This window comes from Corvus brachyrhynchos, unplaced genomic scaffold, assembly GCF_000691975.1.
Source record: "Corvus brachyrhynchos isolate BGI_N302 unplaced genomic scaffold, ASM69197v1 scaffold376, whole genome shotgun sequence".
NCBI lineage: Eukaryota > Metazoa > Chordata > Aves > Passeriformes > Corvidae > Corvus > Corvus brachyrhynchos.
In genome coordinates this window covers 1,485,389-1,503,871 of record NW_008238966.1, presented here as the reverse complement: position 1 = coordinate 1,503,871, position 18,483 = coordinate 1,485,389, and the positions used below count along the sequence as shown (strand labels likewise).

The 18,483-nt window shown below is 42.0% G+C and overlaps 1 protein-coding gene across 1 annotated transcript in view; it reads left to right on the top strand.

Annotated features, from left to right (window-relative positions):
• Window positions 1-18,483, top strand: part of VCAN (versican) — a 90,746-nt gene that overhangs the window by 25,529 nt on the left and 46,734 nt on the right. The window contains 1 exon segment of the mRNA XM_017738680.1: window positions 10,382-13,339. Coding sequence (XP_017594169.1) covers window positions 10,382-13,339 — 2,958 coding nt within the window.

Genomic DNA, 18,483 nt, shown 5'->3' with positions numbered 1-18,483 from the left:
CGTGAGCCTGTGGGTGCTCTGTATTTTGGCGCCTGCGCGCACCTTGGTATCTTTGCATCATGTCAGTGGACACAAGGCAGACATTCAAAGCTCACCTGGACATGTCACCTTCTCCAGGTGACTCTGCCTTGGCAGGGGGCTGGACTAGATGGTCTTCAGAGGTCCCTTCCAAAATCACAGATTCTGTGGTTCTGTGATAAGAACAGAAGAAATGTCCTAAAGGTGAATGATGGATGTTCTGTCTCCAGTGACGGCAGAAGGAGAAGCTGTTTACAGGCTGTGTACAAGGCTGGCCACTTTCAGGTCTCTTATATTCCAGTAATTTGGGAGCTATCTCTGGATCCCACGCACATTGTCCCATCATATTCTTTCTCTTTCTTACTCAGTGTTTCATGGGCCACTGGGTAGTCTACATTGCCTTTCTTACTGCTGCTTGTTTCCCTCCTGGCGTTTTCGCAGGCACTTCAAGCACTTGCCACATTCACATGGTAGACTTCACCAATCTAAACCAGATGTCCTCCACACCTGTCAGCTTTCTTTGGGGTCAAGCATTCCCCTGTAACCTCATCTATCTTCAGTGCCAGCTGCCTGGCTCTGTTATTATGGTGCAATCTCTCCTTGCACAGGTTCCTGTTGTCCCAAAAGGTTCACCAGATGAATATCCTGCCCAGATGAATATCCTGCTTCCCTGAGAGTTGCAGCCTTCTTGGGAGCACAGCAGGGCTGGACAGCTCAACAATTTCCCTGCAGGCCTCTCTGTCCAAGGAAGTTCCTTGTTGCAAATAGCACAACTGACATTAATGTTGTGTTGAGTTAAAAGAGTTCAGAACTTGGTCATTAACTATGAATATTTAGGTTTTTTTGAACTCAGTCCAGTGTCTGTAACTCAGAACTGCTTGAAATGTGCAGTTTGTACTGTCCCTATTTTTGTGGATGGTGAACCTACTGCAGCTGCAGATCTTTCAAGCTCAGGCACTGAAGACCCTTTTATGAGCAAATCTTACTCTTTGAGAACAAATCCGGACATCTGCTGCAACATTATGGTTTGGCTGCTCTCAGACACTGTTGGTTTGTTGTTTTAATTTTCCTTTATAGTTTGTGGGTATGATGTTCCAAAACTTTGCATGTGGAAATAGTCCTAATGGAACTGCTTACAGGAAAATGACTTAAGTTCAGGAGCCTGTGCTCTAATCTGCAGAGCAGCGTTTTGTCATATCACTCCTTCTGTTCCTACTCCAAATTGTTTATGACCTGTTTAAAGTGTTGTGGATAAAAAAGGCTTTAATGAGGGTGTATTTCATAAGTCCCTCTAAAAGACTGGGGTAAGAACTGAACATTTTGCCTGTAAGCTAGTCTTTAGTTAGGACAAATTCCAACCTGCTGTTTGTTTTTGTGAATTTTGCCACTTTCAAGCAAGATGCGCCTTTACAATGTTCTTTCCAGAAGTTTTAGTTAGCACAATTTGTGGTAACATACCATTTGTTCTAAAAGTGACTTCGATAGGTATTGGATTGTTGCCTTTTATATAAAGGGTTTTCCTGCAAAGTCCTGCCCTTGGTATATAAAGAATAAATATTTCATCACTTTGCAACCCAGGAATAGACAGTCCAGGACTATCAAACCTTTTACAAGAGAAAATAAGACTAAACAGAACCAAAACAATATGGTAGAGACTGAGCAGCTCTCTAGCACTTTCAATTACAAACAACAGAATATCAGAATTAATTAAACAGTGCTAGCTAGAGGACTCAGGTTTTGACAGATACATCTGCTTTTTTGTAGTGAAATGCAGGGGTGTCATACTGTACCCTCCTTCAGGGTGCCTGTCTGCTGCACATTTCAGAAGTTACTGATAGCTCTTTCTGCCTCTCAGAAGGTGCTTGGGATCTCACAGGAACCAGCTGTGCCTCCTCACTGCTTTTGCTAAAAGATTTATCCAAGTGGTGACTAATGAGACTCCCGGCCCAGCATCTTGGTTCTCCACATCTCAAGCAGCTGCCTGGTGCAGTGGCTTTAGAGTGAGTCACTCTCTCCCACTGGGGCCTTGGAGCCAGTCCCTTCTTTGGGGCAGGAAAAGGGAGAGGATAAAAAAAATGACACTGCATGAGAGCAGAAGGCTTGAATTTAAGCCCTTTGTTTCAAATCACCTTTTGTCTGGAAGTTTCTTCTGAAACTTCCCATTATCTCTGTTTCAAAGTTGCAGCCTGTCACAAAATCCACTGTCCCCCAGCTCTGACTGCTTTGGGGTTGACATGAAGCTTTCACACAGCAATTACCACGACAAAAGTGTCCTGCCCAAGACATGGGCTCTGGGTGTAACCCCAAGCCCTCACTGTGTGTCTCACACTCACCTGGGCATGCACAGGAGGTCTGTGCAGGTCTGTGCACACCACAGCAGGTCTGTGCCAAACCAGGCAGCTGTTTCAGTCATCACAAAGACAAGTTGTACCTTTAGGAAAGGGGATATCTCCTTCTTCATCCCTGCTCAGGCTCCTCACTCCTATTTCGTGATTATTAGTCTCTCTGGTGGAAAATCCCAAAATATTAATTTTAATTTGTGGTTTAAAGAAACCTCAATCCATATTTTTGAGCATTTTGTTTGCTTTTAAAGAGAAATCGTATTTATTGAAATACATGAAAAACTCAGGGAGTAAATTCAATTTAAAATTGATATTCACTAGTTTCAGTACAGCAGCCAACCTGGGCAACTTTTAAAGTACAGTTAAGTTCAGGATTTTAACTTCAGCAGTGTTCTGGTTACAAAATTACATTGTATGAAGTGTTTTGACTTTATGAAAATAAGAGAGGCCCAGACTAATAATACATGATTTAAAATCAAAAAGTCTTGTAAAAAACCTCTGAAACTTTCTCCCCTTTGATCACAAGTGCTTTTCACTCTTCAGAAACCACATGGGTCTAAGTTTCTGAAACATTATCTGCGTGTTTCATTTCATCCCTCCAAGGCTTTTGCCAGACCTTTTATTTCTTTTTTTTTCTTCTTTTTTTTTTTGTCTCTGAGAGATACCTAATCATGTATCTGCTGGGGCCTGAAGAGGCTTCAGATTAGACACATGATTAAGTACTTGCAGCTCCTTGGAGGCTGTCATCAGAGGGAAAGTTTTTCAAGTGTTAGCATTGTTAACATATAGGACTTATATTAACATGTTTAAATTTGAAAAAAAAAAATTGAACAGCTGTTGCTGGGCACTTATGCTAATTTACAAGAGATTAAAGGATTTTATCATTAAAATATCCTTTTTAATAGATACATATTTAATAATTGGTTCTTGCGGGGAGGTGGAGGGGATTTATTTAATCCCGTACTTCAGCCTCCCAGTTTCTCCAGGCGTAATTCACTGGATTTTGTAGAAATCTTGTCACAGACTTCAGCTGGCTTTGGATGGGCCTTTTCATCCCCCAGCATCTGTAGAACAAACTGCACTCCAGAAATGCGCTAATCAAAATGAATGCATGTTTTTAACTTACATACCTGTGACAAAGCTGAACTTGATGAGCTTCGTACACAGAGGTGGTTCAATTTTTGAAACATAAATCCCCTTTTTGCTGAGAAACACTGATTTATTAAAGCTGAATTCTTTTGTAGACCTGTATTGATTTTGGCGAATCTTTCAGCAAAACATTTTTTACTTGACTCAAAACACGTGTTGACCGTTTCACTCTGGATTTGTCCGTTCTCTTCCCCATTTTCCTCTCTCATTTTGACTTTGTTTCGTGCACCTTTATTGCTTCTCCTTGGTTATACCACTTTGGTTTGGCATTGTGATTTAATTTTAGCTGGAAATTGGAAAATTCCAGTCCTGGGATGGTGTTGCCATGTGTGCTCTTCGGGAGTGGAGTCCACACTGCTTTGATTGCTTCAATACAGCCCCATGAAGAGCGGATCCAAGTCCGCCACTGTTTGGGACTGAGGGCCTCTTGCTTTGATGCTTCATCCATCTAAAGCTCAAAATCAGAGCACGATTTCATAGAAGAAATAGAGGAAATTATGACCTTCCCAGAGTTTTGAGGCATCCTACAGCATGAGCCACCATGATTGCAGGCTCAGCCTCAGGAAACATCCACAGTGCTCCTCTTGTCCAGCAGCAGGAAGGATAAAGACTTTTAGGCACAGCTCAAAAGCTGGCAGGAGAAACGTTGTCTTCCCCTTCTGCTGCATGTGACTTAGCTTGGAAAACCTTGAATAGCTGGGCAGCTCTGTCCTTCTCCACAGCAACCGTCAGTAGCTGCATGTCCCAGCTATTTCCTGGATGAGGGAATTATTTCCAGCCTGATGTCAGGGGCTGTGCTATGGGAGATCTGTGGATTTCTGATCAGTTTGGGAATGGACACAGAATAATGAAGACATAGGGCGTGGCGACGCCCGAGGAGCAGGATTGCCAATCTGAAGGGGAAAAAACCCCCCCAAAATAAATTTATCTCAGAAGAAGCACAGTACAGTGCTGGGCACAATAAAGACAGTGTGCTCCACCATTTCACAGTCCAGTACCAGAATGGGCAAATGCCTTTGGGCAGGAGAGGATCCCAAGGTCAGGGCACTGACCACAGGATGCGCAGGGCTGCTGGCTCTGCTCAGGCTGCCTCTCTGTGGAGGTGAAGCTGTGCAAAGAGATTACCCCCAGACAACAGCTGTATTTTCCTAGGAAGGTAGATTTCTGTGCTTCTCTCGGGTATGCAGTTTATCAAGACCTGCACAGCTGCAGAGATCCCCAGTAATTTCTTGGACCAGGTGTGGCTGTAAAAAACCCCTGCCTCTCTCTGCTGGGCTCATGGTGACAAGCACACACCGCAGAGGCTGCACACACCAACAGCTCCCTGCAGCTTCCTCACCCCACTCTGCCTCAGGGTTTTGAGAGCTCAGTCAGACCACGCTGAAAACTGCAAGAGGATCTCAATTCAGTCCAAATCAGCCTGTGCTGTACATCTCAGCAGTATCTCACCCTGAGAAGGAGGGGAAGGACGTGGTGGCTGGGTGCAGCTCAAACTTTTAAGTGCTGCGTAAAGTAGGAGCAGAAAGAACCTGATTTATCAACCTGACTGATGTACGTGGAGCAGCTGTTTGCAGCACCAGGAGGTGAAGCGTGGGGAGGAGATGCTTCTTTTGCCAGAGCAAGTGAACTTGCATTTACCTGAGAGATTTGAAACTGGGTGCTTTAAGAACAACCCCTAAGTGCAAACACTGTGGCCAGAGGGAGAGAGGAAAGAGAAGAAGATACAGCTGGAGGCATTTCCTTTCATTGCCTCAGGTCGCTGGCTGGGTCAGGTAACAAGGATAGGATCAGGAGCAACAGTGTGAAGGAGTGGAAGATCCACTCCTCCAAGTGTTGAAAGGCAGAAAAGACGAATTGATTTTGTTCTTTGTCACCTTTGCTCCGTTACTGCTGTGGGGCCTGGGTATCTCCCATGCCACACACTGGGGTGATTTCCCTCCTTTCACATCAAGTGGGAGGAGCAAAGCAGCAAGAATTCTGCTGTCAGTTCTTACCCAAGTGACAATCTTGGCCCTTTTTGTTCTTCAGTTGTTTTTTGTGGTCACAAAGCAAAGATTATTGCTTTAATTTGGTGCTGGGTTACACATTTAGTTAGGAAGAGCTGACTAAAGAGGCTTGCTGGTTTTTTTTTTTTTATTTTTTTTTGTCTCTTTGGCAGTTTCATAATAATGTGGAAAGAGAAATGCTTTTTTCCTATTGTTCTTTTGTGGATAGATTGGCAGGTTATAATTTGTTCACCGAACTAAACTGGCATGTGGGGAAACCAGGAGATAACATAACGTATCTTTCCCCCTTCAACCATCTGACTTCAGAAGTTATGAAATAACGAGTGGTTTTACTTAAGAGTGTTTGTGTTCACTGAGCTAAAAGAGCTGCTGCCTCTGCTGTTAGCTGGAACAAAAGACCTTGGGCAGTGGTGTGAAGAGGATGCAAAGCTTTTCATTTTAAGTTTTTCTTGCAAATAAGACAGACTGATAGCTTTCAAATTTCTGGTTTTTTGAAGAATTCCATTGGTTTTCTCTGATATGGCACATGCTTTGTAAGCAGGAGCAGATGCTACATTTAGATTTTCATATTTTTCTCCCTATATCTGGCTTTTGATTTCGACGTTGAAACAGAGTGTAGGTAAGTGGGAGTCTACACCTGGAGTTACAGGGAAATTCTTACAGCTGCACCATCAGATTTTGAATTCTGCTACCAAAAGTCTCATTATTTATGAACAAAATCCCACATCCCCTGGGCACCACTGCTTCTGGAAAGGCGTGAATGAGCAGGTACTGGATCAGTGCCATAATCACAGGTTTTTCAATCGGAGCACTGATTTTTTTTTAACTTTTTTTTAATCTGTTCTTAATCTTCGACTTGTTCAGCTTGGAAGGTTCTGCCAGTAATTTAAACTCCAGCTGGCAAAACTTTTGGACTCAAGGGAACATTCAGGAGTGTCCTCTCTGCCAGGGTTGGTAGCAGGGAAGGAACAGACACCAAGAAGAAACTTAACGTATAAAAATATGTAAAAATTAAGTAAAACAGCTCTCTGCATAGGCATTGTGCTCAAATTGGGCTCGAAGATTTCAAAAATTAATTTTGAGTGCCTCAACATTACTTATATTTTGTAATAATTTATTTTGGCTGTAATCCACAGAAAGAATTCACTTTTTCCAGCTTTTGTTCCAACTTAAACCAATTTTTTGTTGTTCTGGGTGTTAGCAATGACTCAAAACAATCTCTGTCTATAGGGTGTATGTTCTTCCAGGATCTTAGGTACATACCTAAAGGTAAACAGATAAACAATATTTCTGAGTGCAGAAAAACTGCTCAGGTGCTTCAAGTCAGGTACATGGGTAGATCTGGTAATGTTGAAAAAGTATCTGTATAAATTATAATACATATAATTTTAAAAAGAAACATTTCTCCTCCATAAAGTACACTAATACACCCCAAAATTATTATTAGTTAAGTAGCACAAACTAAATTCCTTATCTGGTAGCTGCAAAGTTAAACCATGTCTCAAGTTGTGCAGTTTGATTTCTTTGAAAAATTAGTAAGTTTAAATATTGCTCCATTATTTTGAATCCTTGTTTAAACCATGGTGGAAAAGAAGAGGAAGAAAATGCTGTACAGTAAAAGCATAAAAGAAATAAATAGTGAAAAAGTATAGTATCTCTGCAAAGTCCTTTCAAAATCAACTTCATGCATGTTTTTCAATGTAGGAGGAATTGATTAAGGAAAAAAAAACCGAGCAGCTGTTGGTGACATAATTTGCTTTCTTGCTGCTAATATGTTCATGAATTTTATTAGGAAAATCTGCCTCATGTCTTGAAGCAGAAGGAGGACAAAGGAGATAGCACATTGCATGCATGATGCAAGGAGTACAGTAATGCAAAACATCTGGGTGGAGTGGAGGACAGCTCAAACTGGTGTTGTCTATTAAAAAAGCAACCTTCCCTTTGTTTATTTTTTTCTTTTCACATAGGAAAAAAAAATATGACATGGGTAGATTTCTCATTGAGGAAGCGCTGTCAGGTTCTTTTTTATCCACTCAAATAAGTTTGCAGTCCTGAATGATCTGAGTGAAAAAACTTATCTATAATTTTTTTGACTAAGTGACTTTAGAGGCCCTCTAGTTGATTTTAACCAGAGCTGAACTGCACACAGTTTCCATGGGAGAAAATCTGGCTGTTTATTGATAAACTCTTAAAAAATATGGGCTTTACTTATAACACTCTATAAAGGGAATATTTATTGATTCAGTTATTAATATAAGCAAACCAAATATGCTTGGTGTTTGTGCAGGTTGGCATAATAAATGTGTACCTATTCTGTCAAATCATTAGCAGATGATAAGTCATGAACAATAAGTATCTGCATCCCAGGCATAAATATGTGAAGTCTTGGGACTTCCAAGAATTTCTTGGAAATTTGGAAGCTGAGTAAGCGGTTGTGAGTGAGTGTACACAATTTCCCAGCAGCAATGAAATAAAGTTACCTTTTTTTTCCACAGATTTAAAAAAATTTATCCACATTGCCCTCATTTTTTTCTAGCTCTGTTAGAGGGTATTACATTTTCACATTTGTTCAGAGGGTGGTCCTGATGGTCACCCAAAGTGTGGCATCTGGAGCCTGAGTGAGTGTTCATGTTGGCTGCAAAGCCAGTTCGATCCACATTAAGGAAACTGATCCTGTGATTAGAGGGGAGAGTTTGATACTTTGCTGCCTCCTTTCCATTTTGCCATTAAAAAAAAAAAAAAAAAATTAAAAAAACAGCTGTTGAGGAAAACTGGTGAATTCTTTGGTAGAGATTTAACAGCCACCACTCAGCAGCACACACCGCTTGTGTGCACCCTTCATTTCCCAAGCTGTGAAGCAAAACTTGTGTGGTTTAAACTAGCCCCATGCAAGTAGAGAGGGGAGGAAAAAAATGGCAAGAATCCATTGATTCTTGATTGTGTGGGCACTGTCTCACAGATTGAAAACAAGAAACAATCACCCACTCTGGGCTGTGGAGCCCCAAACACAAAAATCTCTCGTGTTCAGGCTGTGCTTTGCTTAGTGGAGTTTCAAGAACTTTACCCCTTCTTGCTCAACTGAATGTTTTAACTTCAAATAAATAAATAAGTATATAAATTTTATAATATATAAATATATAATTTAGAGCTAAGTCCTCTTTGTAAAACCATGAAGTTTTAACATGTGGAAAAAAAAAATCTGTTCCTTTTTTTCTGCTGGCAAAGAACACCACCACTTCTAAACACAGTGACGTCATATTTTCTTGCCCTCAGCATTTCCTTTTCACTTTCACTTCTCATTCAGGAAAGCTGAAATATGAACCCTTTTACCTCATTTTCCTACTCTGTAATTCTACCTGTTCTTCTACCATCCTCTGAACAGCCTTCCTGCTTCAGGGCGAATCAAATGCGTCTCTTGCAAAGGTGGCATTTTCAAATCTGAGTGTGTGACTCTGAGCAAATATTTGTGTGACCCTGACTTGCATATGCGGAATTCGTATCTGCAGCTATCAAAGGGGCACCTCACCAGTTATGGGTGTGTGAAAAGGTCTGATTTGTGCAAGCATACTGCTTATGCTTGAGTATAAAATGTAAAATAATGTGTTTTGATTGATGTGAGGAGAAGAGACTTGGTTGCTCTATCACAAGCTAAGCAAGATTTTATTTTGCTAAAAGTTCTAGATGTAGTCGTGTCTGTCTGGTAAGCAGTGACTGTTTAATGCATTCCCAATATGCTTAATGTGATTTAAAAACTATACTTTGCTCTTTATTTGCATCCTTATAAGGCTTTTGACTCTCAGTCACTTGGCAGTTAACAGTACTGGTTTAAGACATTCACATCTTCCACCCATCTGCTCCCATGGCCCTTTTGAAGATTACTGACCTGGAAGAACTGGCAGAAGGGAAGATGTTTCCAACCTAGGCTTTTCCGGAGGAAAACCTGTTTTTTGAGCAGTCACCTTTTTCAGGAATTTAAAATCTGCTGACAAACCTTCCAGTGTTGGCACACATTTCCGCCTCAGATGGCATGGAAATGTGGGGTAAAAGGAGCAAGGCCACCAGATTCTTTAGAACATCACAGTTTGGTTCACTGGAAGGACCTTTCTTTGTGCCTGCTGTTTATCTAGGATAGCAGCTCCCTTACCTTTCCCATCATCCAGAGGGTTCAACACTTTGCCTTTGCATGTTCAACACTCCCATGAAGGCATTTCTGTGTGTGGAGGAGTTTCAGATGTGCAACTTTGAAGTGTTTTCCAAAGATCAACATCATTTTAGTATTATTAAGTTTATGATCTTATGGTTCACCATTCTCACCTTTCCCCACAATAAATTTCTCCCAGCATAATTTAAAGGCAGGGCAGCAGCAGTATTATCTGGTGGCATGCTTGATCCTGCTGCTTAAGCACGCTCTCACTGCAGTGAGGGTTCCTTTTTGCAGTTTGTAATTATGTGCTGAAAATAAACTAAAGCAGCATTTCACTCCCTTTATACATCTGAGTTGGATGCTGCATCAAGCTTTGAAGAAAACCCACAGGTTTGCAGCTCTACTCATTTGTGACACCTTGAAATAAACCTTTACATCCCCAGATCAGTACTTGGCTGGCTGATGGCCACTCATATAACACAAGAACTTCTAGGGGTAATTACATAAATGACAAATATGAAGAATATTGCTGCTTTTCTCACTTAATCTGGTTTTAAGTTAGGCATTCTGCAGCTTTATAGTGTGTTATTGCATGTCATTCAAAGCTGTAAACAACCACCTAAAGCCTTTGAACTTTACACTTATTTTTCAGCGTGGCATTCAAATTATGAATTTAAATAATTACTGTACTGACTGTGCTTTTTTTTTTTTTCTTTTCTAAGCTAAAAAAGTCACAACAGAGCCTACGACTGTTGAGCCTGTGACATCCCTGAGAGCTGACAGCGTGAAATCGTCACCTGCTGGAGTTCCTCTCGAACCTCCCATCTCTGAGACTCTGATTACTGAAGTGCCTGCCACCCAAACAGTTACTTTGGAGGAGACAACCCCAGAGTCTGAGGAAGACACGGAAATGACTACTGATGTGGCTGAGGAGAAAAGGGAGATGGAGGTGCTCATGGAGAACATTCCATTAACCACCCTTCTACCTCAGACTGTCACCGATGGCGAAATATTCACTTATGACACACTGGGAAGGACTGAATACGATGTCTCAGCCAGGCTAACAGAGGCCACGTCCCCAGCTGTGGAACTGGATCACACTTACTCTGAAGCAGAGTTGCCCGAGGAACAAGGTAGGTCTGAAAGCATTGAGGACGCTTTCTTGACCTCTGTAATTTTTCAGGATAGCACAGCTGTAGCTAAGAGTCCCACTGGTTTTTGGGAAGATACTGAAACAGGAGATGCACAGAAGCATGGTGCTGATAATCAGACTGAACAAATAGAAGTGGGTCCTGTGAGGACTGCTACAGATAGCTTCTTACAGACTTCTCGGAGAGAGGCTGCCAGGACAGGGACTTCAGATTCATTGACAAAAGAGAGTGTGTCTCACGGTGCCCACCTTACAAATGCACCCACAAAAAAATCCATGGAGGCAAAATCTGACAAGAAACTTACAACTGTTGTAATCCCTAAAGCTTTGCTCACTGATGAGTCTGACCTTGCTGCAGAGGGGGAGGGCAGTGAGAGCATGCACACTGCTGTGCCTGGCACGGGTTCTGGTGTGGCTCCTGGTCATGCCCCAGGATCAGAAGTGCCTGCTGCATCAGACACACTCCTGGAGGAGCATGCAGTAACCACAGGACAGTTTTCTGCAGTGAAAGAGTCAACGCTGTGGGTTAAATTTAGCTCTGGGACAGTGTTTGACAGCGAGGCCTCAGCTCAAGGGAGCAGAGAGGACCTGAGGGATGTGCAACCCACCGTGGCATCTGGAACACCTGTATCCTTTTCTGTGTCAGCTGCTGATCAAACAGAATCTGAGGCCATCTCAGGAAGCACAGATTCCCCACCAAGCTTCGGAGAAGGCACCGCGTCTCTTATCCCCTCATCTCAGCAGACAGAAGCATCAGCTGTCTTAGAGGAGCAGGAGAAAACAAAGCAGCCAGAAATGAGGACAACAGATGTGAGGGTCCCTGACTCCATAGCTGTCATTCCTCCTTGTGTTACAGCAGAATCTGCGGGATGTTCTGCAAGGGAGAAGATCACACAGGCCCCTCCAGGCTCTGGCATGTGGCTGCCAACAGATAAAGAGGAGGGGTATATGACAGAAGAGTCATCTCACACTGAAGGAGAGATTGAGTTTGGTACAGAGGATGGCTTCTCTGGAATGGAGTTTACATCATCTCCAGGGCGCATTGCAGAATCCACAGTGCATCCAGGAGCTCCAATTTCAGCAGCCACAGATGAAACTGAGATGAGCATGGAGCCAGTGGAGACCACAAGGGATGAAGAAGTGGTATCAGCTGATTTTGGTCAGAGTAGAGACACTACAAGTGTCTCCCACATGAGCAGCTCTTTGGATTTGGAAATGACCACAGTATCCAAAATACCAGTGGAAGAAAGTAGTGCAACCATAGGGTCTTTTAGCTCCTCCAGTGTAACTGTATTGCCAAGTGCTGTGCCCACAGCCGTGGGGGTAACTGAGCATGAAGGAGATGAGACATCAGGGACAAAGGGAACTGTTATATGTACAGATGTAACAAAGGTAGATACTGCAGTTCCACAGAAGGAGTATGATGCTTCCCTAGTTCCAGTTACTGTAGAGAGTGAGGTCACTAGAGATATGCCAATTACTGATCAGACTCCTTTTGATGATATCTTTCATACAGAAGCAACAGAAACAACTGCAAAAGATAGCAAGGTGTTCCCAGAGGAACTCTCCACACAGGACCGAGGTTTGGAACCAGGAACTTCCACAGAGCCCACGCTTTCTGTGACATCTGCCCACGCACATGAACCAGGGATGTCACCAGGATCTGAAGCTCCTCAAACAGCAGTTCAGGAGACGCAGGATGAGACAGGCTCAGCTTATGATGAGACATACCCAGCAACAGAGGTACCAGTGCCTGCAGTGACGTTCACAGACCGCGGAGGAGTTCTGGGACCTGAGGAAACCAGCACCTGGCTGCACCTCACGGTGACTCCAAAAGCTGAAACTGCTCCTGACCGAGATGAGGAGGTCACTGAGGTGATGCCCATAACTGCTGGAACTGAAGCAAAGACACAGGACAGCCCAGGAGCCCCCACCAGGGAGGAGGATGGTGATGTGGTCAGCTGGGATTCTGTGCCACCCTCCCATACGATGACAGCAGGGCATTCCACTGTGGAAAGCATTACTCACCTGACTCTGGGAGCTTCTCCAAGCCACGCTACAGAAGGTTCAGGAATGACTACAGAACCTGAGGAAATCAAGCCAGCTGTATTTGCAGCTACTGCAACAGATAAGGCAACGGTTCTCAGCAGTGTCACACCACCTTCCACTGGTGCTGTAGATAAAATTCAGCCCACATCTGCAACCAAGCCTTTTGTCACTCAAAAGTCTCCACGCATCATTCCTGAGGAAGAAGAGGAGGTAACAAGCCATGACATCATCATAATTGATGAATCTGTTTCTCCCAGTAAAGCCACCGCTGAGGATGATCTGCCGGGAAAGATGTTAGAGCCAGAAATCGATAAGGAATATTTCACAGCGTCAACTGCTACGGCAGTGGCACGACCTACTGCTCCACCACAAGTGAAGGAGGCCACAGAGGCCTTGCAACCTCAGGAGGTGTCTCCTTCTACTTCACACCCCGATAATGACATAAGATTGTATGTTATTCAAATCGCAGGCAATGACACAGGTAAGATTTTGCCTTTTAGACTCACAGTCCATCAGAGTGGACAGTTTGTCATGACAAACAGGTGTGCTTTAGAATATGCCGGAGATGTTTCTTGGATCACTGAAGGATGCAAAGTACCACTTTTGTCTAGACAGCAACTAGCTGAATATGGGTAGGTCTATTTTTCTGTCCGTTAAAAGGCCCTCAGGAATGTATTTTATATATGCTGTGTGGTAAGAATAATTTCTATGTAGAGAATGAATATGAAACTGTTTAATTTCTTGTTAAAAGTCATGATGGCTACAGTCCAGTTTTCTTTTTTAATGTTGTCAAGTCACTGATTTAACTCCAGCTGTCTGTGAAACAAGCATTTTAATTTCACAGCTTCCATTCCATGCATTACTAGTCCTAAATGAAGCACTAGATTATTTTAACATTCCATTGGTCTGTAGCAATTAACAATGCCATGTACAGTGTAGTCAGCTAAAAAATGGTTAAAGCACTCTACTGCCTCCTGTGATTTGGAGGAATGGGGTTTTTTCCATATTTTTATAGCATATCATAGCATTTTTAAAATCCATCTTAGAGAATGTGTGGTGTAAATTGATGCAACTTCTAATTCTGCCACATTTTTTAGCTGATGGTTCTGTACATGTGTATGTAGCTTCAATTCCATGGGTATCCAGAACAGAAACTTCTACAGTAGCAATGAACTGTTGGGGTTGATGATGAATATATCTCCACAATGCAAATGCTGAGGAGTGTGCAGTTTTACATTAAAGAAGCCTGCCAACTGACTACTACTTAAGATTTCATGGTAAAACTTTTATGTTTTAAAATGAAAAGTAAAGGAACTGACAAGCAGTACAAAGCACAGAATTTCTGCTAGGTTCAATGTTTTGTTGTGTTTAATTATCGTATAGTTGTATAATAATTATTTTCTTCTTTTGAAGGAACACAGTAAGAAATGGATTTTTTTTTTTCTGTCTTATATACCTTAACTACATGCATGGCTTTTGAATGGTTGTGTCAGAAACTGTTTTCTCTTTGGTTCTCGGCCATAACCTCCGTGCCTCTGAAGAACTCATCCAGCAGAATTCATAATTATTGGAGTCTTTTGGATGGTTTTGTCAGGTTTGTGCTTGGTAGGGTTCCATTCAAAAATCAAAAGCCAGTAGTGGATTTTTTCCTTGAGATGTGCCGTACATTTCAAACCTTGGCTTGGTATCTTTTCCCACGTTATGCTTATTATCCTGCTTTATATTTACAGGATGCAAATCTGCACAAATTATATCAACAGTAGCTTAGCCTTCTATTTCAGAAAATGGTAGTTCTGAATCTTTTGTTTCTGTGGTGTACTATCATTATTTTGTCTTTATGTGTTACCAGTGTCTTGAGAGTCTCTAGTAAATGATGCAAGTCCAGTAAGTCAGAGCAGAAGGATAACTTCTGAAGACAAGATTTAACCCACATATTGAGTCCTTTTGTACCTGTGGAAATTCACTTAATTTGACTTCAAAATGAGTAGCTGGACTAGGTAGTAGTGACCTTGTTTTTCCTATTAGATTTTTGAGTTATGCTACAGTTTGTTGCATACAGGACAGTGGGTTGTGCTGGGTGAGCTGTGTGTTTCAGGTGGTGGAAAGAAGTAGGATGGTGTGGAAGGGTGTGGATGTAGGAGATTTGTCTGCATGTGCATCAGGGAGTGTCTTATTTTACGCCTTTTTTTTTCAGGATAGCGTGGGTACTGTGAATCTTTAAATTAGGATTCGTTTCAGAGTGGATTATCTGAAGGACTCTTCATAGCTGCTCTTTCTCTGCCTTGGGTGATCAGGTCTTTAAGACAAACTTTTTTCAGGATTTGTTTTCTTCACCTTCAAAAACTTTCAAAGCTGTGCATGCATTTCCCAGGTACAGATGTGCATATATGTCAGGGTGTTTATAAGCAGACTTAAAAGTATACATCCTTAAAAATCTGCCTTTAAGAATTATTTAGTTTGTAAGGAGAGACAAAAAGTTTATTTTCTTGAAATATTATTAAATTCTCAGTATGCCACTATCTGTGTTCTGTTTAAGCACAGAGGCCCTCATCCTGTGTCTAGTGCAAGTTTAAAAAGGAGTTTTCCTTGCTTTTCTTTTTTCAGGCCCTGGCAGTGGGAATTCCTCCACTTAGCTATCCACAGACTCATGGCACCCTATACCTGCTTACCCCAAATTCATTTAGAACTGCCAAAGATTTATTCTCTCTGAGGGTTTGGATTGATTTATTTTATTGCTACGGAAATGAAAGACAGCCTCTGAAAAATCCTGTCAAACCCAGTTTCCCTTCTTTGTTCCTTAGTCCATAAACTTTTCTTTGTGCTGGGGAAAATGTGTATAGGGGGTGATGAAGAGGAATGAATTTGGCAAATATTACCAACATATACCTTTCACTAGGATGTAGTTTAACTTCTGATTCGATCATTCTTTATTTGGGAATTTATCCACAGTCAAAAAGAACTACATAAACTGTACCTCTGTCTTTCTATTCTCAGCTGACCAGAAACTATAAATACAGTTTTCGTCATTACATCTCTGATAAAACAAAGGTCTTTCCTCCTTTGGCATGTTGTCAAGGTAATACAGCTAAGCGTTTTTAGATAAAGTTAATCTGTGAAGGTTATAAGCAAAGGCCTTCTTGGATTTTCAAGTCAAAAGTCCAAAAGTTCCTCCTAAGAAAGGACAGCTTGCTTGCCAAAGCCCTTCAAAAAATAGCTGTTTGAAATAGGAATAATAATGAGAGGTTATATACAGATGGCATTGTCTATAAATGAATATATTTTCCTTTTTGTGTTTGCATAAGTGCTGGAACTATTCACGAGATTATTCTTTCCCCCTCATTCTTCACCTCCTTGTTATTCAGCTTTTGCCAGAAGCAACAGTTTAACAGTGAGGCAGGGCTCAGCAGAAATTCAGCACCATGTTTTGTTTCCTATCACTCAATTACAATAAAAAGCCTTGCTATTACACAGCTGAATATTGCTCTCTGCAGCTCCATTTGCCATCCACAGAGTGGACACAATAACATTTAAGTGCTCCACGGAGGTGCCATTAGGCTCGGTTAGATAGGAGCAGCGTTTTACATTCCACATGGAAGAGAAAGGCTGTGCTAAATGGGTGAATTTCTGAAAACCTGAGATAATTTTATCAGTTTCCGTCAAGCAGGACAGAGAGCATCCCTTGCAGAACAGGGGCTTGTGATGGTGGGAGCCGCCCTGGCTCAGTTGAGTTCACCTGTGGCCAAGAAGGAGAGGCAGGAAGGTATTCCTTGTGCCTTGTGCTCCTCCTTCTCAAACCCTCACCAAACTGGCACCAACTTCTCTGAAGAGCTTTGAAGTCTTTGGGCTGGAATGTGCTGTTGATATATGGAATGTGCTGTGGATGTATGGAATGTGGGGGGATATTATTCTTCATTGTTACTGCAGGCTGAAGCTGCAAAGGTGTTGAATTGAATTAAAATCCAGGATATTACTCTATCTCACACACGCATCCACCTTAACATGAAGTAGTACAATTTATATAACTGAAAGTTTCTATTAAATATTATAATTTCTAAGACTTTCCATTTATTAGACCAAAAAAAAAATGTTTCTCCTAGAGGACCTCTTCTTATCCAAGTGGTAAATAGCTTTTCTCCTAACTTTTAAAATGCATGCTTGCAGTCAATGAAAACTTTCATAAAGGAAGTTTCAGTTACTGTTAAATTTAAAAAAAACCAAACCAAATCATTGAAACAGAAGCAATTTGGAGGCCTGGTGGAAGGTCAAGCACAATTTAAATTCAGGGGGATGCATCCTAGAGCTGATAAGAAAAGACACAGAGCTAAACAGATAAAGCTGTTTATTTGTGTAAGAGTACAGCAGTTTTGAAAATGTACAAAAAGTCCACACACTTCCATGTGGGCGAACATGAGACAGGTGCACAAATTAATCAGGGTAATAAGACTTGCTGTTTCTGACAGCCCATGGCACGTGGGCAGATCTAGGGCAGGTGTTTCAATTAATGAGGAAAATATCCTTGCACACGAGGAAACATCCCTTTTTATGCTACAAAAAGGACCACGCACATGTTTCAGAATGGAAAGGACCTGGAACTTCCATTCACTGGAGTGGAACCAGGAGTTTTTCCCCTGGAATCACGAGAGTGAGGAAGCCAAATACCCTTGCACTCTGAGGTGTTACCATGTGCACGTCTTCCCACAGCAGCAGATGGGACACAGGAGTTTGTCTTGCACTGTGAGGATGCAGAAGTTGCCACCCTGTGCCCTGTTGTGTCCTCACAGCTCCGATGTTTCACAGTGGTGAGGGCTGCTGCTGGTGCTGGCAGGTCGTGGATTAGCAGCTGGGAAAAAAAAAAACAAATCTGAAGGAACTTTTCAGCTCATAAAGCTTTTATGAGCTGAAAAATGCTTGTGGGGGTGTTGTTTAACAGTGGTTGAGGGGATGCTGGAAACATAACTCCTGTCTGAATCAGGAGTAATTTGCACACCTGCATTTTTTGGAGACATTTAAAAGTCTTTATTTAGTGAATATGTTTCAAACTGCTTGTTGGACTCTGGGACCCACACCAGCTCTGTCTGGTTTCTTGTCCCCTCCAGCTTTGAAGAGAATGAAATTGTAGGAACTTGTGCTTTGTAGATGTGGAATTTTATGGAAAGGGGTTACAAACCTTTGTGTTTCAACATGTAATTCTCTGACATGCATATTTCTGTCTCAGCAGTGCGAGAGGGCATGTGAAATTTGAATGAAATGCAGAATGGTAATGAGTGATAGTCATAAACCTTAACAAAGGAGGCAGAATAGAGTCTTTTCAGGTCCATCTTAGGCCTTGCCTTGAAATTCATTTAATCCTGTTGTCTTCACGGCTCCTTCTGGAGGGCTGTCAAAGATGGTCATGGCTCTCTTTAAGCCTGATTCTAATATCTAGCCTGAATTGCTTCTTGGCCAGTTTATACCCGTGTTTATTCTTGCCATCATTGTCTTTAGCCTGAATAGGTCTTTTTTCTTCCTGACACTTATCCCTTGATACTTTTATTTCTCTACTCAGTCACAGAGAATGACCATGTCCCCTTTTTCAGCCCTGGTTTTGGTAACTTCTTGGGGGGGGGGGGGGGGGGGGGGGGTGGG